Source organism: Pleurodeles waltl, chromosome 5 (genome assembly GCF_031143425.1).
Source record: "Pleurodeles waltl isolate 20211129_DDA chromosome 5, aPleWal1.hap1.20221129, whole genome shotgun sequence".
NCBI classification, from domain to species: Eukaryota; Metazoa; Chordata; class Amphibia; order Caudata; family Salamandridae; genus Pleurodeles; species Pleurodeles waltl.
Window position 1 is genome coordinate 989,211,293 of NC_090444.1, and position 21,437 is coordinate 989,232,729.

General features: G+C 43.7%; 1 protein-coding gene across 4 annotated transcripts in view; it reads right to left on the bottom strand.

Annotated features, from left to right (window-relative positions):
• Positions 1 to 361: 361 nt before the first annotated feature.
• Positions 362 to 21,437, bottom strand: part of RDH13 (retinol dehydrogenase 13) — a 198,673-nt gene continuing 177,597 nt past the window's right edge. For 3 of the 4 annotated variants that reach the window (XM_069235146.1, XM_069235144.1, XM_069235147.1), the window contains 2 exons: positions 8,411 to 8,512; positions 362 to 681 (listed from right to left, as the gene is read on the bottom strand). In XM_069235146.1, coding sequence (XP_069091247.1) covers positions 434 to 681; positions 8,411 to 8,512 — 350 coding nt within the window. In that variant the 3' untranslated portion in view covers positions 362 to 433. The remainder of the gene's footprint in view (positions 682 to 8,410; positions 8,513 to 21,437) is intronic. The other variant, XM_069235145.1, reaches the window with a different exon arrangement.

A 21,437-nucleotide genomic window follows, 5' to 3' on the forward strand; every position in this document is an offset into this window, starting at 1 on the left:
ATACTGCACAAAAGTAACTCATTGCATCCTGGTTTTGGTTAAACACACTTTCTTAAAAGAAGTACATATGAAAAAATATCATGGCATAAAATATGCATTCAGAAAAGCAGAGTAGTACATTCTATTTATTGCCATTGTTAAGAGAGGGGAGGGCAAGCATGACTCACCCGAGGCTTCACCTCGTGATTCATGACTTTTCCCAACATTTAACAATGGTAGTAAATAAAATACTACACCATGTGTTTCTGCATATATAAATATATGTTCTATCTGATATATGCATGTATGTATAAAAATATACACACAAGCTCACATCACTCACTGTTGTTAAACATACAAAGACTAAAAAAGGATACATCACAACTTTTATCTTCCAATTTATTAAAAACAAATACATTTCACATATGAATTCAACAAGGTGTCACATTGTTTGTCATTTACAGATTTGATTTTGTTCACATACAGGAATAGCTAGTGTATCTTTCAAATGCACCAGTTCTGAACTTTTTTCCCAGAGCATCCTCGCAGTTTGTTCATCTTCAGCCTTTGGGGCTGGCTGCTTTTCTTTTAAGCCATCAAAGTATTTGCCAGATATGCCTTCCATTTCCTCTGCCACAGCAAGGTATATGCTTGGTTGAGCTGCTTTCTTAGGAGTTTTTACTAAAAGCCAAAACAATGGACCTGAAAAAAATAGGAAAAAGGTGTGGTAACTTACTAATCATTTAATATTACAGTACTGAAATTTCCAACAATTCAACATGTAACTGCAGCTCCAAAAACAAGCACTTGTGATGCAATAGGTCTCACATTTGCTTGAGCTATTGGCATTGTAACTTCAGACCTGGAGTTTTCTTGACGGATAAAGTGGTCAACCCTGCCTCATAATTTTGTATTTTCCTGCCATATAATTCCAGTGGCCCTGCATATAACTAAAACAATTTTGTTTACCTTCTTCCTCTATCTGCAGCATAAAATGAGATTGTGGCCAATTAGCATCTTAATTTAAATCTGCCATACTAATTCTAATAGAATACCACTTTCACCACCCAACCACGAATGTTGCTGGCTGGCTAACACAATTCCCCTCAAAAAGACAAAAGACAGCCCAGAGGAGAAATAAACTAGAAGGGTCACCCAACCATATCAAGAGTATCCAGTCATAGTGTAATAAGGATGTTAAATTGGCCTGAATTATGGTCATAATTGTAATAAGGAGAGATTATTAAAACATATACAATTATCATATAAACGTTTATCAGAAATAAACATTTGGCATTAGACTGTAATGCTCAAAACAGCCTCTAGGGGGCACCATAATAAAAATATCATTTGTCAGAAACATGGTCAAATAACCATATTGTTAGCCCCTATGGGGGATAACCCCATGAAAAAATCAGGAGAAAGTAATGCAGTGTAACCATATACTTAGCCCCTAGAGGGCATTGTAGAACTAGCAGGCATACTGCAATGATATTACTAACAAGACCTTTAAAACAAAACTTCTCCCAGGTGTAAAACAAATGTTTTAGCCATGAGAAAGCTTAAAAGACACTGAATGGTTGCAGGGGTATTATTTTGGAGTCCCCACTAACCTAGTGTGGGGGCTTAGAGATGATGTAGACAGAAAGAGCATTTTGAAGGTGGTTCCATTGTCCTGGGACCACCACATGCTAAGCAAAAAAGTTTTGTAAAAGTAATGCCCTGCAAAGCATTATGGGATGAGTTTTAGTGCCCCAAATATTATAGTATGTTGACTGCAATGTTCAGAACAGCCCCTAGAGGACACCACAATAAAAATAGCATTTGAAAGAAACATGGTCATGTATGCATACAGTCAGTCCTTACAGAGCATAACAACATGAAAAAAGAATGAGAGAAAGTAATGCAATGTAACCATACATTTAGCCCCTAGAGGACACAGTGTATTACACATTTTCAAGGCTAGCAGGAATATTGCAATGATATTACAAACAAGGCCCATAAAACATAACTTCTCTCAGCTGCAAAACAAAAGTTCCAACCATAAGAAAGCCTAAAAAGATAATGAATAGTGGTAGGGGTTATTATTTTGGAGTCCCTACTATCAGAGGTGATGTAGATAGAAAGAGCACATTGTGGTCAATGTTTTGAAGGTGCTCTCATTGCCCTAGGCCCACCACAGGTTGAGTTATGAGCAAAAATGTTTTGTAAGAGTAATGCCCTGCAGAGCAATATGGGACACGTTTCCGTTCCACAAATATTTTATTATGTTGATATGACTGTAAAGCTTAGAACAGCCCCTAGAGGACACCAATATGAAAATAGCATTTGTAAGAAACATGGTTATGTAACTATATAGTTAGCCCATAGAGGGCATAACCACACAAAAAGAAAATGGCAATAAATAATGCAGTGTAACCATATATTTAGCCCTTAAAGGACATAATACATTACATACATTCAGGGTAGCAGGCCCATAACAATGATATTACAAACATGGCCCTTAAACCACAAGCTATTCCCAGCTGTAAAACAAAAGTTCCAGCCATAAGAGAGCTTAAACAGACAAGGGGTTATTATGTTGGGGTCCCCACTAACCTAGAGTGGGGACTCAAAGATGATGCAGACAGAAAGAGCACACTGTTGTAAATGTTTTGGTGGCAGTCCCTTCGTCCTAGGACCACCACAGGCTGAGTTCTGAGCACAAAGTGTTTTGTAAAAGTAATGCCCTGCTAAGCATTATGGGTTGAATTTTCCCGGGTGCCGTAAATATGGTAGTATCGGCTCTTCTGCTGTGCCGGGAGAGCCACTTTCACTTTGAGGATTTCTGTTTTACGTAGAGCATTCACTAATTTCAAGTGTTTTAAGGAGAGAGCCACAAGAAATGACTTTGATTAGGTAACTGTGAACAATGTGACCAGCGCTCCAGTACCACCGATCGAGTTCACGCTGTTGTGCCTGTTCGCACTGTAAACACCATGGCCTCCATGCAGCACGGAGGGGAGAGAGAAAAGAAATAGTTTGCCCATGCTGAAGAACATTGGCAATCGTGCAATAATCCATGTAACAGAGGAAGTCTGCGAGGCATGACAAAAACAGCCTCAAGGCAGGACAAACTTAAAGCATTTACCAATAACATCAAGTGATTTTTGAAAGGTAAGCCCATGAACCAGTGAAAGTGATGGGTGTGACATGGTTAAAAGCCCACAATACTTTCAACAGGTCAAAGCGCTTGCGCTCAACCTAACTAGGGATGTTTTATCTGAAATAGTAAAAAGGGGTGAAGGATGCCTATATTTTTCCTTGCTGTATTCCTTTCTAAAGGCAACAATGTGAGTTAAATGTTCAACATTTAAATTTCACAGCTTTCCCATGTGCACATAAACTAATCGCAATGGGGACTTAAAAAACAAATTGGTTGGATTAGTAGGTAACCTTAATGCTTTCTTTCATGGAACTGTTGTGAATATCACCATCTGTGACCTTGTATGATCTATGATCTCTGTTCCTGCTCACTGGTTAGCAACATTAAATTGTTATATACAAATGAATTCATACTGTGAAATGATGATTTTTCTTTGCTTTTTCATGCAATATAGGAGCATAAGGTAACTTTATTAATGCTTACCGTTGTTCACTATCAGCAATATTATGAGAAAGCCTGCTACTGTGTCTTTTACATGCACATATTTCAGATTACCTCATGCAAGGATAGCGTTTCATAATGCTGCCTCATGTTTGGTGAGGGGGTAACAAAGAAAGCTCTCATGCTTTTAGAGTGAAACAATGCATAAAAACCCTTTGTTTTAGTCACTCAGGGACGACCTGCCCCAGAACTTTAACCATCAGCTCAACACAGTTTCATTTTGCTTGTTACACATCCTGCAAACATACATCACTTTCATTAAGTAACTTCTTATTTTCAGTTTCATGGAATTCATGTCTATGCAGTGAAAAGAGCTTTTTTGAACAAACAAATTTTGTTTGTTTTAGCACATAAGGGAATTACACCAAAATGTGTTAGAAAATCAAAATCACAGTAGAAAATAAGATCTGACACTGAATCATATTGTCAAAGACATCTCAGAATGAAAAGGAGATTGGCAGGGTAAGGAGAACCTTAACTTTACAAATGAGCTACGTGCATAGATAGGAAGGAAAGGCAGCACTGGATGGGAAAGGGAAACTAGTGGAGATAATGACCAAGCTCAAAATCAACAAATAAAGTAGATACAAGCCAACTGTCTTGTTGCTTAGTGTATAGGGCTCTCTCCTATTGACTAACATGGTGTTACCTAAATACATTTATTAGGTGATTACGTTTGATTGGGAGCAGAAAGAAGTATGATGTTTACATTCAAATTAATTGTAATTCAAAATCCTCTTTAATGGCAAGGTCGGACTTTAGGTCAGAATTCTGAAAATGGCAATTCTGGAAAGTTGACATTTTCATATCTAAACCATGTGTGCAATTCACCAGTGTCCTGGGTAACATGGCAGTGAATGGCTCTTCTGTTGGTGTTTATATATTCCTGCCAGACAGTGAGACAATGAGGTGTGGACAGGATGGTTGGGGTCCGAACTGTACCCAGCCCGTCCTACTTACATTTCAAAAGGCTTTGCCTCCTGCAAATAAAATGGAACATGCACTAGTCCTTTGCCACCCCAGACTTCTTGGAGCCTTGACACGGAAAAGAAGAACTTTCCAGAACTAGATATAGGGAATTATAGCCAATCCCTTTATTTCAAAGGCTGGCACCTGGTATAAATATTAGACCTCCAGGGCCACTCTTCAGTACACTCTTGGAGCTGCAGACATTACACAGGGGTGTAGAATTTATTAAAATATCTACTTGTCCATGGGACAGGTTGCTTCTTAAATCTACTTGTCCTGTAAAAAAAATCTACTTTTGGTACCTTGTAGCGCGGCAACTTATGAAAGCAATCTCTCTATGTAAAAGCTCTGATAATAGCCTCTCTGATTATGAAATAACTACTACTATAGTAGGGCTTGAATGCTTGCAATTTCAATACCTACTATAGCAATTTTCTTATTTTGCCACCTTTCCGCAGATCTACATACTGGGGCTGAAGGAAGCAGTAAGCATTAGATCCAGGGCTGGAATGCCTGTAAGTCTGCAAATCTACTAATTTAAGGATTTTACCAGCTCTTCTCTAATCCCATAATGAGAAAGGGTGGAAATGTATTCCTGAAAGTGGCAGAAGTAGAAGTTTTTTCAGGGTTGGGAAAAACATGGTAGGAGGAAGAGTGAACTTGTAAACACTCATTAGATGATCACATGAGCAAATCTACACATGGATACTTGCTGGTGCTAAAACACAGTTCACAAATATTTTCCAGGAGTCCGATTTCCTCGTCTACTTCTGGAAGTTCTTGAATTCACGAAAGCTACTAATTCAAAGACATATACCTTGGGTGCACTTTTGTGACTTTCTTTAAGAATATGGGGCCAGATGTAAGTAGGTGGCAAATTGCGAGTTGCAATTTGCTATGCAGAAAGGTGTCTCAGACACCTTCTGCGACTCGCAATGGGGACGCAAAGACCCACCTCATTAATATTAATGAGGTAGGCCGTAGTTTGCGACCCCATTGCGAGTCTGGGCACTCACGGGGATGGTGGCCTGCTGGAGACAGCAGACCACCATGCCCGTGACTGCTTTTCAATAAAGAAGTTTTTTTTTTTCCATCTGCAGCCCGTTTTCCTTAAAGGAAAACGAGCTGCACTTAGAAAAAAATACCGAAACCTTTTGTTTCGGGTTTTTTCAGAGCAGGCAGTGGTCCACAGGACCACTGCCTGCTCTGAAAAAATATTTTTGTGATCATTCACAAAGGGGAAGGGGTCCCATAGGGACCCCTTCCAGCTTGCGAATGAGTTATCATCCACCTCAAGTGGATGGTAACTGCGAGTTGATTTGCGACCGCGACCAACTTACATCGCGTTGCGAGTCGCAAATAGGAAGGGAACACCCCTTCCTATTTGCGAGTCGGAAACGCAATTTGCGAGTCGGTTCCGACTCGCAAAATGCGTTTCTGCATCGCGTGAGGGCTTTTGTGCCTCGCAAACGGCGAAAAAGCCTTGCTACATCTGGCCCATGGTCCCTAATTAGGTCTGGTGTTAAAAAATACATTTTGTTTTTATTAAACTTCTATTTCTCTATCTATCGTCTGGCTTTACTGCTAGTGACCACATTCTCTCTTCCACAAGGAGCATACTGGCACACAAAGTAGTTTTGTTCAGTGCCAGGAACTACTGTGGCAGTCAGTAAAGTAATGAAACTGGAGGGGGGGCGGTGGGCCTGCAAAGAAGATGGAGGGCCCTCCCTTCCAGACTCACTCGGGCAGGTGCTGTGCTGAGGAGGCCCCTTCGAGGGGGGCTGCAGTGCCATTGTTACACCACTGGTGGCAACGTGTGCTTTTTGAGACCAAAACCTTTTTTTTCTTTTTGCCAGTGTTTGTTACAATGGTGAAGGCCTGGCAGGTTTCACAACAATAAAGTGTCACAAACGCCATGTCAAAACAAGACATGCATTGACGAAATCACAAACAAATGGATTGGTTGGCTTTGCCAGTGCTTGTTTATTTTCATGTGTCCCATAATCTTGTTGAAAATGGTTACACTGATTTTTCAATTAGGAATATTTTTGGGAAATACTAGCATGCATCAACAAATTTAACCAAGTGACACTTCAAAGAAATAGCACCTAAAATTCCCTATGTGCATTTTTTTCTGAACATTTTATTTTGAAAGAAAAGAATCGTAGCTCTGGCTTACAAGCTTCTGCAAACATTTTCATTTAATCAGAGAGCATTCTGGGAGAATTACACTGAGCCTCATAGTGTTAAACCTTTCAAACGTGTGTCTTTTTTTCCTTGAATCACTGCCAGAAGTCCAGTGTGACCTTAAAACGTTTATTTACAGCTCTCACCCTAAATATTGAAGGCTTTTCATTAATGAACCATAAATACAAGTTCGAAGCGTATTTTGAATGGACACACATATTACCGCAACTGCAGACAGTTCCCTGCTCTTTAAACTGGCAGCCAAAGGGTTTGTGCTGCAGGGGGTTGGGCCTACTTGTCCCAAGGACAAAATAAACATGAAAACTCGCTGCCCTTGACCCCAAACAATATGTCCCAGGCAACGGGCGATAGAAATCTCACATCCCTGATTAAAAGAGGAAGGACTGCTGTGTTCCCTAGAACTGCCTGCATGCGTGAGACCTGCCTTGTTCCCCAGAGGATTGCCCTGCTGCTTGAGGCCCATCTTGGTGCCCCAGAGGACTGCCCTGATGCTTGAGATCTGACTTGTCCCTTAGAAGAATGTTCTTCGTACTTGAGGCCTGCCCTGATCTCTGAGAATGAAGACTGAACCCACTCTCTTCATCCCAGGCTACCTAAGTGACTCCAAAAGTCAGATAGCTGAACTCTGTTCTGAGCTACGGTACACACCATGCTCATGAGGCCTCTCTGCAACTGCCAAGTAGACCTGCCTGAGACCTGATAAGAGTAAGTGCCTAGCCCCAAGAGGTGTTTCCCCCAGGACATGGACTCCTGACTGGCATCAGCATAAACTCCTTTAACAGGAACAGGTGAAAACGTGAAGATTTGGGCTCTTTGTGACAGTGAACAGTCATGTTTGTGTCAAGAATCTACCACTTGCGACGAATGCCAGTGCAAAGTGGTGAACTTTGTGCTTCAGTGACCTCCACTGACAACAGGCTATGTGAGATCTGCACTTCCTGATACAGCAACAGCAGCCTGACTTGATTGCCAACACAAAGCTCCAGCAACGACTGTCCGTGACGCCCGACTGCATCTCCGCACTATGGCAACACCATTCCGCAACATCAAGCCTGCTCTTCGTGCTACAGCATCAACCATCTGCAACGCTCTCCCTGCTCCTCGCAGCCTTCTCCATTGTGAACTGAACATTTTCAGCTGCACTTTGAGAAGGCAACTTTTCAGCTGGACTAACCAGGTTGGTATATTTGGCCCGCGTTCCATCATGGTCTGCCTGAATTTGTGGCTTTCCATTAGACTAGCACAACCTGATAATTAAGAGTGGCTTTTTCTGCTTTTAGGCGCTAAACTTAGAAATTCAGTATCTCAGATTCTACTGATTAGAGTTTTGTTGTCCTGGTCATTTTTATTGATTAATATGTACACTATGCTCTAAAATGGTTAGGGATTTTTCTTGCATTGTGTTTTCACCTTATTACTGTGTGTGTGTGTGTGCATAAATACTTTGCTCCTTGCTCTAAGTTAGGCCTGACTGCTTTGTGCCAAGCTACCAGAAGGTTAATCACAATTTAATTTTGTGACTTTTGTGGTTCACCCGGACAAGGATTGTTGTTGTTGTCTGAGCATTCTTACACCCCTCAATTAATAAACCCAATTTCTTAAACTTACCTAATGCAGTACTCGAAAATTTAGATTTATGCATTCCTGTGTGTCTGCCAAGCTCAGTAGCAGCAACTCCTGGGTGAAGAGAATTTGCAGTGACTCCTGTTCCTGGGGGAAAAACAAATTTTTAGACCCAAGAATGAAAAATCTCAATAAATATTTGTAAAGTAGGAGGAAGGCACTAGTGGATTCCGACTCATTCACCAAAGCTTCTCAAAATTCATCTGATCACGAAAAATATTGTCGCACACCCAAACAACTCACACAAATACAACTGTTATCTCCCAAATGCTAAGCCCCAACAATTCTTTGGTCCCCACCCATATCACTGGCATGCACAACCATAAACACATTCGCATCCATATGATCGTGAACACAAGGGACACATTTGCCAAAATGGGTAATACATATGTACCCTCTTAAGCAAAAACATATAACTTGTTCCACTGCCCAACAATATTTTTCAGTCCACATTATAATCTCTAAATCTATATGGTGCTCCATCACCCTACTCATAGACCTTTGCTCTGATTACATTGGTTTACAAGTAATGTATATTGAAGGTAACAATACTAAGATGTAAAATTGTAGAAAAGTGTTATTTCATTAAATAAAGATCATTTGCTTCTCTGGTTAAAGCACAACTAATACGAAACCTTAAAGTAATTAAATCAAATGTGAAAAAACAACAGAGTTTTTGAACAACTAAAATACAATGTTTTTACTGAACAGCCAACTGGCAAATTGGATGATCACTACACTAATTAAAAAAGAAGTCTTTTTTGCTGAAAGGGTATTTTGGAAATGATAATTTGACAGGTGTTTTATTGTGGATGGAACTGTTTAAGGCTTCAAACAATGAATAATATACAGAAAGTCAAAAATGTGCAAGGTAAAATACAGTATTACTTATCAATCAAACCAAACTTTAGTTAAAACAACATCATCACAGTCAGTTGTATGATACTTGTGATATGAGTCCAAAAACATAGTAAGAAGATAAATATGGATAAAGAAAAAGACAAGATAGTAATTCCGGTTGTGAGGAAATGTTGTCAAAGTGATGAGAGAAAACAAGTTCAAGGTAGTGAATTTAAGTAGATAGTTTAAATGGTCCTCTCATGTTTAACACAATAAAGGTTCAATGAAGTTAAAAGTAAAAATTGTATCATCAAGACATGGAAATACTTGTTTAGCAAAACAAAATAAACATAATAAGATAGAGAGAGAAAATAGAGCGAATAAAACAAAGGTGGAAAAATACCTAAGAATATGTGCGATGATGGTGTAGTACACCTAAGTATTTGTACTTGGATTGTAGTAATGAGGGATGAATTAGTAAAGGAAATAATACAACTGAAAAACTGGAAATACCCTCTATGGTGAACCAGAGACACATATCTACCCAAAAAACCATGCACGCAACCTCGACTTCAACCTGGACTCATCACTCACCATGACTCGCCAAATCAAACTCAGCTGCATCCTCTTGCTTTCACAAACTCCGACTTCTCCGGAAGATCTACAAATGGGTTCCAAAGGGCTGCCCCAAAACTGTAACCCATGCCATGGTTTCCAGCAAACTTGACTATGGCAATGCCCTCTTATACCGGTACCACCCAGAAGAACCTGAAGAAACTACAGCACATTCAAAACGCCTCTGCCAGACTCATCCTGGACATTTCCTGTCGTGAAACTATCTCCAATCACCTAAGAGACCTCCACTGGCTTCCTACTGAGAAAATAAATAATTTCAAGCTTCTTGTCCACAAGGCCCTACATGACCTAGGACCCGCCTACCTCAACCACCGCACCACCTTCTACTCCTCCACCAGACCTCTCTGCTCCCCTCAACAAGTACTAGCCACCGTACCCAGCATACAGAAGACCTTGGCTGGTGGAAGATCCTTCGCCTACCTCGCAGCAAAGAGCTGGAACACCCTGCACCTCAGGCAGTCACCATCGCTAGCCTCACTTCAGAAAGGACCTTAAAACCTGGCTCCTCAACTGAAGCTGAGGACAAACCCCCCTTAGAGCCTTGAGACCCTTATGGGTTAGTAGTTGCGCCTTATAAACCCTGATTTGATTTCCATCATTTATTAAGATATTATAGCAGTGGCAGGAGCTACAAGTATTGAAAAAATATAACTATATTATGTCCCTTACCTACATAGTAGTTAGTGAGAAAATTGTCAATGATGAAACCGAAATGAAAATTATCAGCAAAGCGAAGGCTCAAACAGGAGGTTGCAATTGTTAGTAACTGGTTGCGAATTTAAAAAATATGAAAGAATATATACACCCACGCATACACTTGTTACCATCCTTGTGGGGACTATGGGCCTCATTCTGACTTTGCCGGGCGGCGGAGGCCGCCCGCCAAAGTACCGCCGTCAGAATACCGCTGCGCGGTCAAAAGACCGCCGCGGTAATTCTGAGTTTCCTGCTGGGCTGGCGGGCGACCGCCAGAAGGCCGCCCGCCAGCCCAGCGGGAAACCCCCTTCCATGAGGATGCCGGCTCCGAATGGAGCCAGCGGAGTGGAAGGTGTGCGACGGGTGCAGTTGCACCCGTCGCGATTTTCAGTGTCTGCTTGGCAGACACTGAAAATCTTGGTGGGACCCTGTTAGGGGGCCCCGCGACACCCGTTACCGCCAGCCATGGAGGATTCCCCAGGGCAGCGGGAAACTGGCGGGACACCGCTGGTTTTCCGTTTCTGACCGCGGCGGTACCGCCGCGGTCAGAATGCCCATGGATGCAACGCCAGCCTGTTGGCGGTGCATCCGCGGTCGTTGGCCTGGCGGTAGTCTACCGCCAGGGTCAGAATGACCCCCTATGTGTGGATACCTGCCTTGTGGGGACTAACCTTTTCCAATGTTTGTAAGATATGTTAATTGCAGAAAAATGTTAAGAAAAAAATCAATATAGAGGATCCTGCTCCAAATATGTAAATTACGCTTAATTTAGTCACATGCACAGAACCATCATTATGGGACTTGAACATTGTACTATCCTTTTGAGGACTTACTTCAAAATTGTAATTTGTGGTTGAACACAATTGTGAGCAAATGGCTTTATTTCAATAAAGTACTTAAATTATATGATCGATTATTCCTCAATCAATCAATCAATCAATCACATAATTAATAAAGCGCGCTACTCACCCGTTAGGGTCTTAAGGCGCTGGGGGGGAGCTACTGGTCGGATAGCCATGTTTTGAGGCGTTTCCTGAAAGTCAGGAGGTCCTGGGTCTGGCGTAGGTGGAGCGGTAGGGAGTTCCAGGTCTTGACAGCGAGGTGAGAGAAGGATTTTCCTCCGGCAGTGGTGCGGCGAATGCGGGGGACGGAGGCGAGGGCGAGGCTGGCGGATGGGAGTGTGGAAGGTGAGTCTGTTGTTGAGGTAGGCCGGGTCAGTGTTGTGGAGGACTTTGTGTGCGTGGGTGAGTAGTTTGAAGGTAATCCTCTTCGATACGGGTAGCCAGTGTAGGTCTCTGAGGTGGGCAGAGATGTGGTCGCGGTGTGGGACGTCGAGGATGAGTCGGGCGGAGGCGTTTTGGATACGTTGCATTTTTGTTTGTAGTTTGACCGTGGTTCTTGCATAGAGTGCGTTGCCGTAGTCCAGTCGGCTGCTGACCAGGGCGTGGGTGACAGTCTTTCTGGTTTCGATGGGAATCCACTTGAAAATCTTGCGGAGCATGCAAAGGGTGGAGGAGACTGCGTTGACCTGCTAAGTCATGCTGAGTCCTGAGTCCAAGATGATTCCCAGGTTTCGTACCTGGGTGGTGGTTGTGGGTGCGGCTCCTAAGGAGGTAGGCCACCAGGAATCGTTCCAAGCAGAGGGGTTGCTGCCGAAGATGAGGATCTCGGTTTTGTCAGTGTTTAACTTGAGGCGGCTTGATTCCATGCAGTTGGCGATGGCATGTAGTCCATTTTGGAGGTTGTTTCTTGCTGTCGTAGGGTCTTTCGTGAGGGAGCTGATCAGTTGGGTGTCGTCTGCGTAGGATACTATTTTGATGTGGTGGGATCTTGCGATGTTGGCAAGAGGAGCCATGTAAATGTTTGAAAGTGTTGGGCTGAGGGAGGATCCCTGGGGTTGCTACAGATGGTTTTGGAGGAAGGCGGACTCTCTGGGTTCTGCCGGAGAGGAATGAGGAGATCCATTTGAGGGCCTTGCCATGGATCCCGGCGTTGTGGAGGCGTGTTCGAAGGGGGTGGTGACAAACAGTGTCAAAGACTGCGGAGAGATCCAGGAGGATGAGCGCTGAGGTTTCGCCTTTGTCAAGCATGGTCCTGATGTAATCTGTAGCAGCAATGAGTGCCGTCTCAGTGCTGTGGTTCTTGCGAAATCCGGATTGGGAGGTATCGAGCGCTTTGCTGTCTTCCAGGAAGCAGGATAGTTGGCTGTTCACGATTTTCTCAATGACCTTCGCTGGGAAGGGCAGGAGGGAGATGGGCCGGTAGTTTTTGGGGTCCACCTTGGGTTTCTTCAACAGGGAGTTGACGTCGGCGTGTTTCCAGCTCTCCGGGAAGGTGGCTGTCTCGAAGGAGCTGTTGATGATGGCGCAGAGATGGGGGGCGATGATGTCGCTGGCTTTGTTGTATATCTGGTGTGGGCAGGGGTCCGAGGGGGAGTCGGAGTGGATGGAGGCCATGGTGTTGATGGTGTCTTTATTGTTGTCATGGGTCCAGGTGCATAGAGGGTTAACGTTGCTTGGTACGTTGGGTTCGTGGCTGTCTGTGGTTGGCTGGTGGGTCTGGGGTTTGAAGCTGTTGTGGATGTCTTCAATCTTCCGACGGAAGTAAGTGGCGGGGGAGTTGCCGAGCTCATGTGACGGCGGGGGTTCGTAGGAGCAGGGCCTGGGGTTGGAGAGTTCTTTGATGATGCCGAAGAGCTCTCTGCTGTTGTGAGCATTTGTGTCTATGCAGCTTTTGTAGTAGGTTCTTTTGGTGGTGCGGATCAGCTGGTGATGTGTGCAGATGGCAGTCTTGAAGGCGATATGGCTGGATTCGGTAGGTACAAGGCGCCAGGTCAACTCCATTTTTCGGCATTCCCGTTTGGATGCCTGTAGGTCGGGGTGAACCAGCTGGCCTTGGATCTGTGGTGGCTGTCCGAGGGTTGTTTGAGTGGCGCAAGGGTGTTGGCGCAGTTATCTATCCATTGATGCAGGTTGGTGGCGGCTGAGTTGGGGTCCCGGGTCCTAGGAGGAGGTGCCTGGGCGAGGGTGGAGGTCAGCTGTTCTGTCGAGATTCTGTTCCAATAGCGGCAGGGGGGTTGAGTGGTGAGGTGGTGAGTGTCCGGTTTCTGAAAGGAGAAATGGATATAGCGATGGTCTGTCCAGTGGAGTTCGGTGGTGTGGCTGAAGGAGACGTGGTTGCTGGCTGAGAAGATGGGGTGGAGTGTGTGTCCTGCGGTGTAGGTGGGCGGCGTGACGAGTTGCTTGAGGCAGAGGTTGGCGAGTAGGTTGGTGGTGTTGATATCGTTGTTGTTTTCTAGGTGGAAGTTCAGGTCACCGAGGAGGATGTAGTCAGTTGAGATGAGGGCTTGGGCGCTGATGATGCCGGCGATGTCGTCGCAGAAGTGAGGTAGGGGGCCCGGCGGACTGTAGACCAGTGTTCCTCTGAGGGTGGTGTTGGCGTTGACGTGGATTTTCAAATGAAGGTGCTCGGCAGAGTTGATGGTGTCGTGGGAGCTGGTAGAGACTCTGATGGTGCTTTTGTGGACTATGGCGATTCCTCCTCCTGGTTTGTTAGTGCGGTCTCTTCTAGTGATCTTGTAGCCTTCAGGTATGGCTATGGCTATGTCTGGTTCCAAGGCTGAATTAATCCAGGTTTCGGTGAGAAATGCGACGTCGGATGATGATGAGGTCAGTAGGTCCCATAGTTCGATTGCATGCTTGTGGACGGAGCGGGTGTTGAGCAGAATGCAGCTGAAGTGGTTGTCTGCGGCTCTGTGTCAGAGCTTGGTGGTTAGGGTGCAGGTGAAGTTGCAGGCTCTGCAGGAGAAGGGTCCTTTGGTGTGCTTTGGAGTGGACTGGAAGCAGATGGAGTAGCGTCCTGGATTGAGGGCGTGGAGGTCATTGGCTGTGTAGTGGTGATTAGTGGTGCGGGTGGCGCGTGGGCCAGGGGGACTGGCGCTGGGCGCGGTCTGGGCACGGACGGGCTTGCCTTAGGCACACCTGCTGCGCATGTCCCATATGAGAGTAGGTGGGAGGGAGTGGCAGCAGGGAGGAGGGAGGGGAGGCAGCGAATGGGAGAGCAGGGGGGCGGGCCACAGGGACACATTCCTATATAAATACCTTGTGCAGTCATTTAGCACACTTAAGATGCCTTTTAATGATTATGTATTTGTCACCAGAAAAATGTAGTAGAGCATTTCAAAGTAATTAAACTTACATATCTTAAACACATTTTCAGAGTGAAAAAAAAGAGTCAAATGGTATGAAAAAAAAACACAAAATACCTAGACAAACTAATAGGCAAGCCAAAAATCATGCAGTGTGGTGAGGTGGGTGGAAAAGCCAGAGTTAGATTACCTGGTTCTATTTTCATAAACTTCAAACCTAGATGTCATCTTTGCATGACTAGAGATGGTATGTGAGTATAGTAATGTTCAAGAACTGATAGGGACAGTGTGTGATTATAGTGATGCAAGGTCACCACAGAGATAATCTGTGATTCTTCTTGTGTCCACTTAGAGATAATTGGTGCTGATACTCATGTTCAAGGCATCTCAGAGACACTGGCTGATTATAAGTACACTCTGCTCCCCACAGAGATGGTGTGTCATTACAGTGATGACCATATACCCACAGAGAAGGTATGTCATTATAGTGATGCCCTGGTCTCTACAGTGATAGTGTTTGATTAGTGATTCACAGGTCCCCACAGAGATAGCGTGTGATTACAGTGATGCTCAGGTCCTGCGGAAGACAGTGTGTGATTACAGTTGTGTCAACTCTACAACCTCACAGATAGTGTTAGATGATAATCATGTTGAAATCCCAGCAGAGGTAGTGGGTAATTGCAATCACTCCCAGGTCCCCACAGTGAGTGAGTGGTTATACTGATGCCCTGGTCCCCACAGAGATAATGTGCAATTATGGTCATCCTCAAGTCATCTCCGAGATAGTGTGTGATGATGACCCTGTTGAAATCCCTACAGAGATAGTGTGTGATCCCAGTAATGCCTAGGTCCTCACAGAGATAGTGCGTAATTACCAGGTCCTCACTGAGATAGTGTGCACTTATAGTGATTCCCAGGTTCCGACAGAAAGAGAGCTATCATAGTGATGTCCAAGTCCCCATAGAAATACTTTGTTATTATAGTCTTGGTCAGATCCTGTCAATGACTGTGTGTGATGATAATCATGTTAAAATCTTTGCAGAGATAGTGTGTGTTTATAGTAATGCCCATGGACCCACATATGTAGTGTGTAATTATAGTGATGATCAAGTCCACACTGAGATAACCTGTCATTTTAGTTATGCCCAGGTCCCCACAGATATACCTTGTGATTATAGTCATGTTGAAGTCCCCTCAGAGATAGTTTGTTATGATAATCATGTTGAAATCACTGCGGAGATGGTGTGTGATTCCAGTGATGCCCATGTCTCCAGAGAGTTAGTTTGTGATTATAGTGATTCCCAGGTCCCTACAGAAACTGTATGATTATAGTGATTCAAAGGTCCCTACAGAAACTGTGATTATAGTGATGCCTATGGTCCCAAAGAGATAGTTTGTGATAATAGTGCTGCTCAAGCCGCCACAGGGATAATGCACAATTATAGTGATGCCCAAGTCCCCACAAAGGTAGTGTGTTATAATAGTCTTGTTCAAAGACTCCTCATAGGTGATGTGTGATGATAATCATGTTGACATACTTGAAGAGAAAGTGTGTATTTAATTAATGCCCATTGCCCCACAGACGTAGCGTGTGATTCTAGCGATGCTTAGGTCCTAACAGAGATAACATGTAATTTTATTGATGTCCAGTTCCCCAAAGAGATAGTGTGAGATTTTAGTCATGCTCACGTACCCTCAGAAATAGTGTGTTTTGATAATCATGTTCAAGTCCCTGCAGAGGTATTGGGTGATTACAGTGATGTCCAGGTCCCCAGAGAGATAGATAGTGTGTGATTATACTGATGGTAAGGTCTCCAGAGAGATAGTGTGTTATTACAGTGATGCCCAGGTCCCCGGAGAGATAGTGTGTGGTTGTAGAGATGTTCAGGTCCTCACAAAGATAGTGTGTGATTATAGACATGTTCAAGTCCCCTCAGAGATAGCATGCAATGATAGTCATGCTTACGTCCCTGCAGAGATAGTGTATGATTAGTAGTAGTAGTAATATGAAATCCTTTATTCAGATTCATTAAAAAACAAACAGGATTAATCTACAAATATATTCCCACAAATGGCTAAAAAAACAGACATAAAACCATAATAAAACAATCTTCATATTATTAATTGCTCAGCAATGCTCATGAACATAAATTTAAATATTAACAGTGTTTCACTAAGCATAAAATTCCACTCATCATCAATAAATACAGGGCAAAAACAATCAAATAATAAAATTGTGTTAAATAATTCATCTACAGGTGATACGTCATTCAACAGATGCACCCAGTGCAGCAGCTTAGTCAAATTTATTTTAGAAAGGACGACATAGCCTACACCTGACTCTCCAAGGATTCATCAACTTTCTATACACAACAAAAACTAGCCACCCTCTAGTGTCACTTTTGAGGATCCGCATAGTAAACCTCAGGTGTCTTGATTTAAGGACTCGACAGATTGGTAACACCCAGGTCTGCCTAGTCTCTATATAATAGCGACAAAAAAATAAAAATTGCACTTCAATGTCTTGACAGAGCAGGCACACTGGAGAAATATTTGGCCCATTCCAGTTGCTACAAAAAATACTGAGCTGCAGGATACTGTACCTAAATTAAAGTTACAAGGATTTTACTTGGGGGGGTGGGAGGGGCGGGTGTGTGAGGTTCAATCGTACTCATGATACATTGAATCTTTGAAAGAAAAAAATCTATTATTCAAATTCCCCGTGCTGGCCTTATGCAGCCTTGAAATACATATATAGGCCCAATATCGTTCCTTAAGAAGCAGCATGGATTTTTTACTAATGCTTAGTGGGCTAATACACAAATAACCCATGCCCAAGGTATTTAGCCAAGATTTCACATATTTCAACCAGGGAATGCTGTCACTACACTTAAACTCCGAAATGTCAATCAATAACTCTTCCAGCGGGAGTGGCGTTTTATTAATCCATACTCGCATCCAGTACGCCAGAGGTCTAAATGCTGCAACATGAGCAATATTAGCTAAATCGAGATTCAACCGTAAGAGGGGTATATTCTAAGTCCACAACCGATCACATAAAGCTATTCTCAGCTCTTTCCAACAATCCCAAATTGTGAGTGTATGATTATAGGCATATTGAAGTCCCTTCAGGAAGAATAGGTGATGATAAACATGGTGAAATCCCTGCTAAGATATTGTATTTTTATAGTAATACCCAGGTCCCTACAGAGATAGTGTGTGATGATAGGTGTGTTCAAGTTCCCACAAAGATATTCTGATATGATAGTTGTGCTCATGCCCCCACAGAGACAGAGATTGAGTATAGCAGTGGAATATTCAAGTGGGTGAATAAGAAGGCTTAGCTGCCCAAAAACTTTACTGTCCCATTTCCTACTATCAAGCTCATCAAAAGATATTTCAGATCTATAACCCAGTGCCAAAGGGGACAGTTACCTCAAATGAGGCAGACTAGCTTTGTATACTTCTGCAAAAACAGAATGCAAACTCTCATCCACCAACCTAAATGGCATGCTTCATTATTGGGTGGTTCCTCCTCAGAACCCCAATTCTGGTGATGTGGAGTGGCTTGACAGTCCTTTGGGTTCTTTGATGGAGATCTTTTTTACACACAAAAGCGCAATGAGATCCACAAGAAAATGCACATAAAATGATTTGTAAACCACCAGTTGGTGGGGGTCCGCCAAGCCTCACCAGGGGGTCCGTGACTGCTTAGCAAATTAAATAATATTAACAGACTATGAGGGTCATTCTGACCCTGGCGGCCGGTGGCCGCCAGGGCCACCGACCACGGGAGCACCGCCGACAGGCTGGCGGTGCTCCAATGAGCATTCTGACCGCGGCGGTTCAGCCGCGGTCAGAAGCGGAAAGTCAGCGGTCTCCCGCTGACTTTCCGCTGCTCATTGGAATCCTCCATGGCTGCGGAGCGTGCTCCGCAGCCATGAGGATTCTGACCCCCCCTACCGCCATCCAGTTCATGGCGGGAAAGCCGCCATGAACAGGATGGCGGTAGGGGGGGGTCGCGGGGCCCCTGGGGGCCCCTGCCGTGCCCATGCCAATGGCATGGGCACGGCAGGGGCCCCCGTAAGAGGGCCCCAAAATGTATTTCACTGTCTGCCTTGCAGACAGTGAAATACGCGACGGGTGCAGTAGCACCCGTCGCACCTTCCCACTCCGCCGGCTCGATTACGAGCCGGCATCCTCGTGGGAAGGTCGTTTTCCCCTGGGCTGGCGGGCGGTTTAACTGGAACCGCCCGCCAGCCCAGGGGAAAACTCGTAATACCCGCCGCGGTCTTTTGACCGCGGCGCGGTAATTTGGAGGGCGGGATCCTGGCGGGCGGCCTCCGCCGCCCGCCAGGGTCATAATGAGGCCCTATGCCCCCCAGCTTTCAGTAATGACTTGGTGGGGGGTCCTCAGATTTCAATAATGTTTCAGTGGGGGCCACAGATATCAAAAGGTTCGGAACCACTGATCTACGGTAATGTTGAAAGTCATGGCAGGGATCTTGAATGATAATCAATAACCTCCCATCCTTCTGGAGGGGACAGTTATCATCCATGCTTCTATGGGTGAATTGTTGGCTGGGTTTGAGAGGTTTATGGAGAATGAGTGGTTGGACTGTACTTGTGGCTGCACTGTTGTTTTAGTGGTTTCTAGGTTTTGTGTTGAAATTAGCTCTAGCAAGTACCAAGCTGATTGCATTAGTCATGCACCGTCTGAACGCAGGGGCTTGCATTTTATAAATTAGGCCTGATGAGGTTTTGGGATCTGATCTGTGGCACAGAGACTCATGTCTAAATGATCTCAATTATGTTAACTTTATTCTGGAGGTAGAAGGTGGGTTCAACTCATTCAGAAAGCTATAGCGGCTTTATCACTGTTGGTAGCATACTAATGGTCAAATAATGGTGCTGATGGGATTGATGGTGTGTAAGGTCAATAGAAAGTCAAAAATCAGACTATGGTGTTGGGATTATCACAAAATCACAGGTTTGTCAAATAGGCTAGCTCTACTCTGTCCCCATGCTTACCCTATTTTAGGATAAAATGTTGTTGCCTTTGAGGAGGGGGGGCCTTGATGGGGGTAACAAACTGTCACTAAACCTTGACTGTGAGCTCAAGTGACAGACTCAGTCAAGAGGTCATGGCTGTTGTTGGAAGGCCATTGGGCTGATCAGGTGTTGACTAGGCCATCTTGATTCCCATCCTCAGACTTTAAAGGGCAAGACAACATCCTAACCAGCTTCTTGCTAGTCCCATATGATAAGGCTACTATTTTTTTACCCAATAATTACATTTCTCTCTAAACAGCTAATTTAAATTTCTCCAGGTCTTATTCAGTAACCACTAGGTTTTGCAAACTATTGGAAGGATTGTATCTTTTCTCTAAAGAGTCAACGAATGCTCGCTTGGATTATGTTATGGGGAACTTCAATTACAGAACAGCGGAGGAGTGTTTCAACACCAATCTGTTGTGTTTTGGTAAATTATACTTGATTTCTAAAGTGCACGTACACCCTTGCTGGTTTCTAAGGATACCAGAGAGTGGAGCATCTGATTCAGTAAATAGCCTTAAGATTTGTGAAAAAGGTGGTATGAGAGGTGATGGTTTTAATGGGGAGGCTTTCATGAGCCAGGGAGTGACAAACGGAGAAGTCTTGTCCTTTGTTTAAAGATTTCTGAAATGGAGGTACTGTCAGGAGATGTGGGATAACAAGAGGGCGCTTCTTGGAGTGTACCTGAATTGTGATGGAAATAAAGAAGATATTCTAAAAAGGAATTTATGCATTGTACTCAGGGCTTTAAAGGAACCCCTGGCATGCAGAGGAAGCCAATCTAATTATGCCAGTATTAGGGTTAGCTTTATTGAACTGAGGCCTGAAGCAATAAGCATGGTGGCTTTGAAGATATTGCAACAAATTTCTATTTCTTCCTTCTTACCATGCATTACAATAACCTAATCTATCCGCACAGTAAAGAAATGGCTGCTCTTCAGCTTTCAAATTTAAGGAGAAGAAGAATAGATTTAAGGTTGTACAAATGAAAAGTACAGGAAGAGATAACTGAGGTGACTTGAGACTCCATCTTTCTCTTAGAATCAACTTTGCCTTCTAGATTTTTAATACTGCCATTTGGAACTACAACGACTCTGCAGGAGATGGACCCAAAGTTAGATGACCATATGGAAGAGTTTCCCCTAGTAACCAGATTGCCTGTGGTATGCAAGTTATGTTTAAGCCAATTTATTTACATCCATTCCTTCACTTGTGAAGCTACTCTGTCATGGCCCAGGCGTTTGAGAGAGTGCTACATTTAGATGACAATTCAATTGACTGTCATCTGAAACAGAGTAGAAATAATTCCTAAAACACCTGACCTAAACCTTGAACAATGCTGGTTCTCAAATGTTGGTGGGGTGACATATACTGATAAAAATGCAGTTTTCTGGGTCCCGTCTTCCAGGAAGGAGGACAACCATTTTAATACTTTGCCAATTAGCCCACAGAAGATAAGACGGGAGAACAAGATATTATGTATATAGTGTTAAATTGCGTTAAGAGCTTGGGAAAATCAGGGCACAGTCACTTTCAGTATACACTGCCATGTGAAGGTCATCTCACAGGTCAAAAATCATGGCTTATCCATTGCTTTTAGGATGAAAAACAGTTTTGGCATCATCGATTACATGAGGA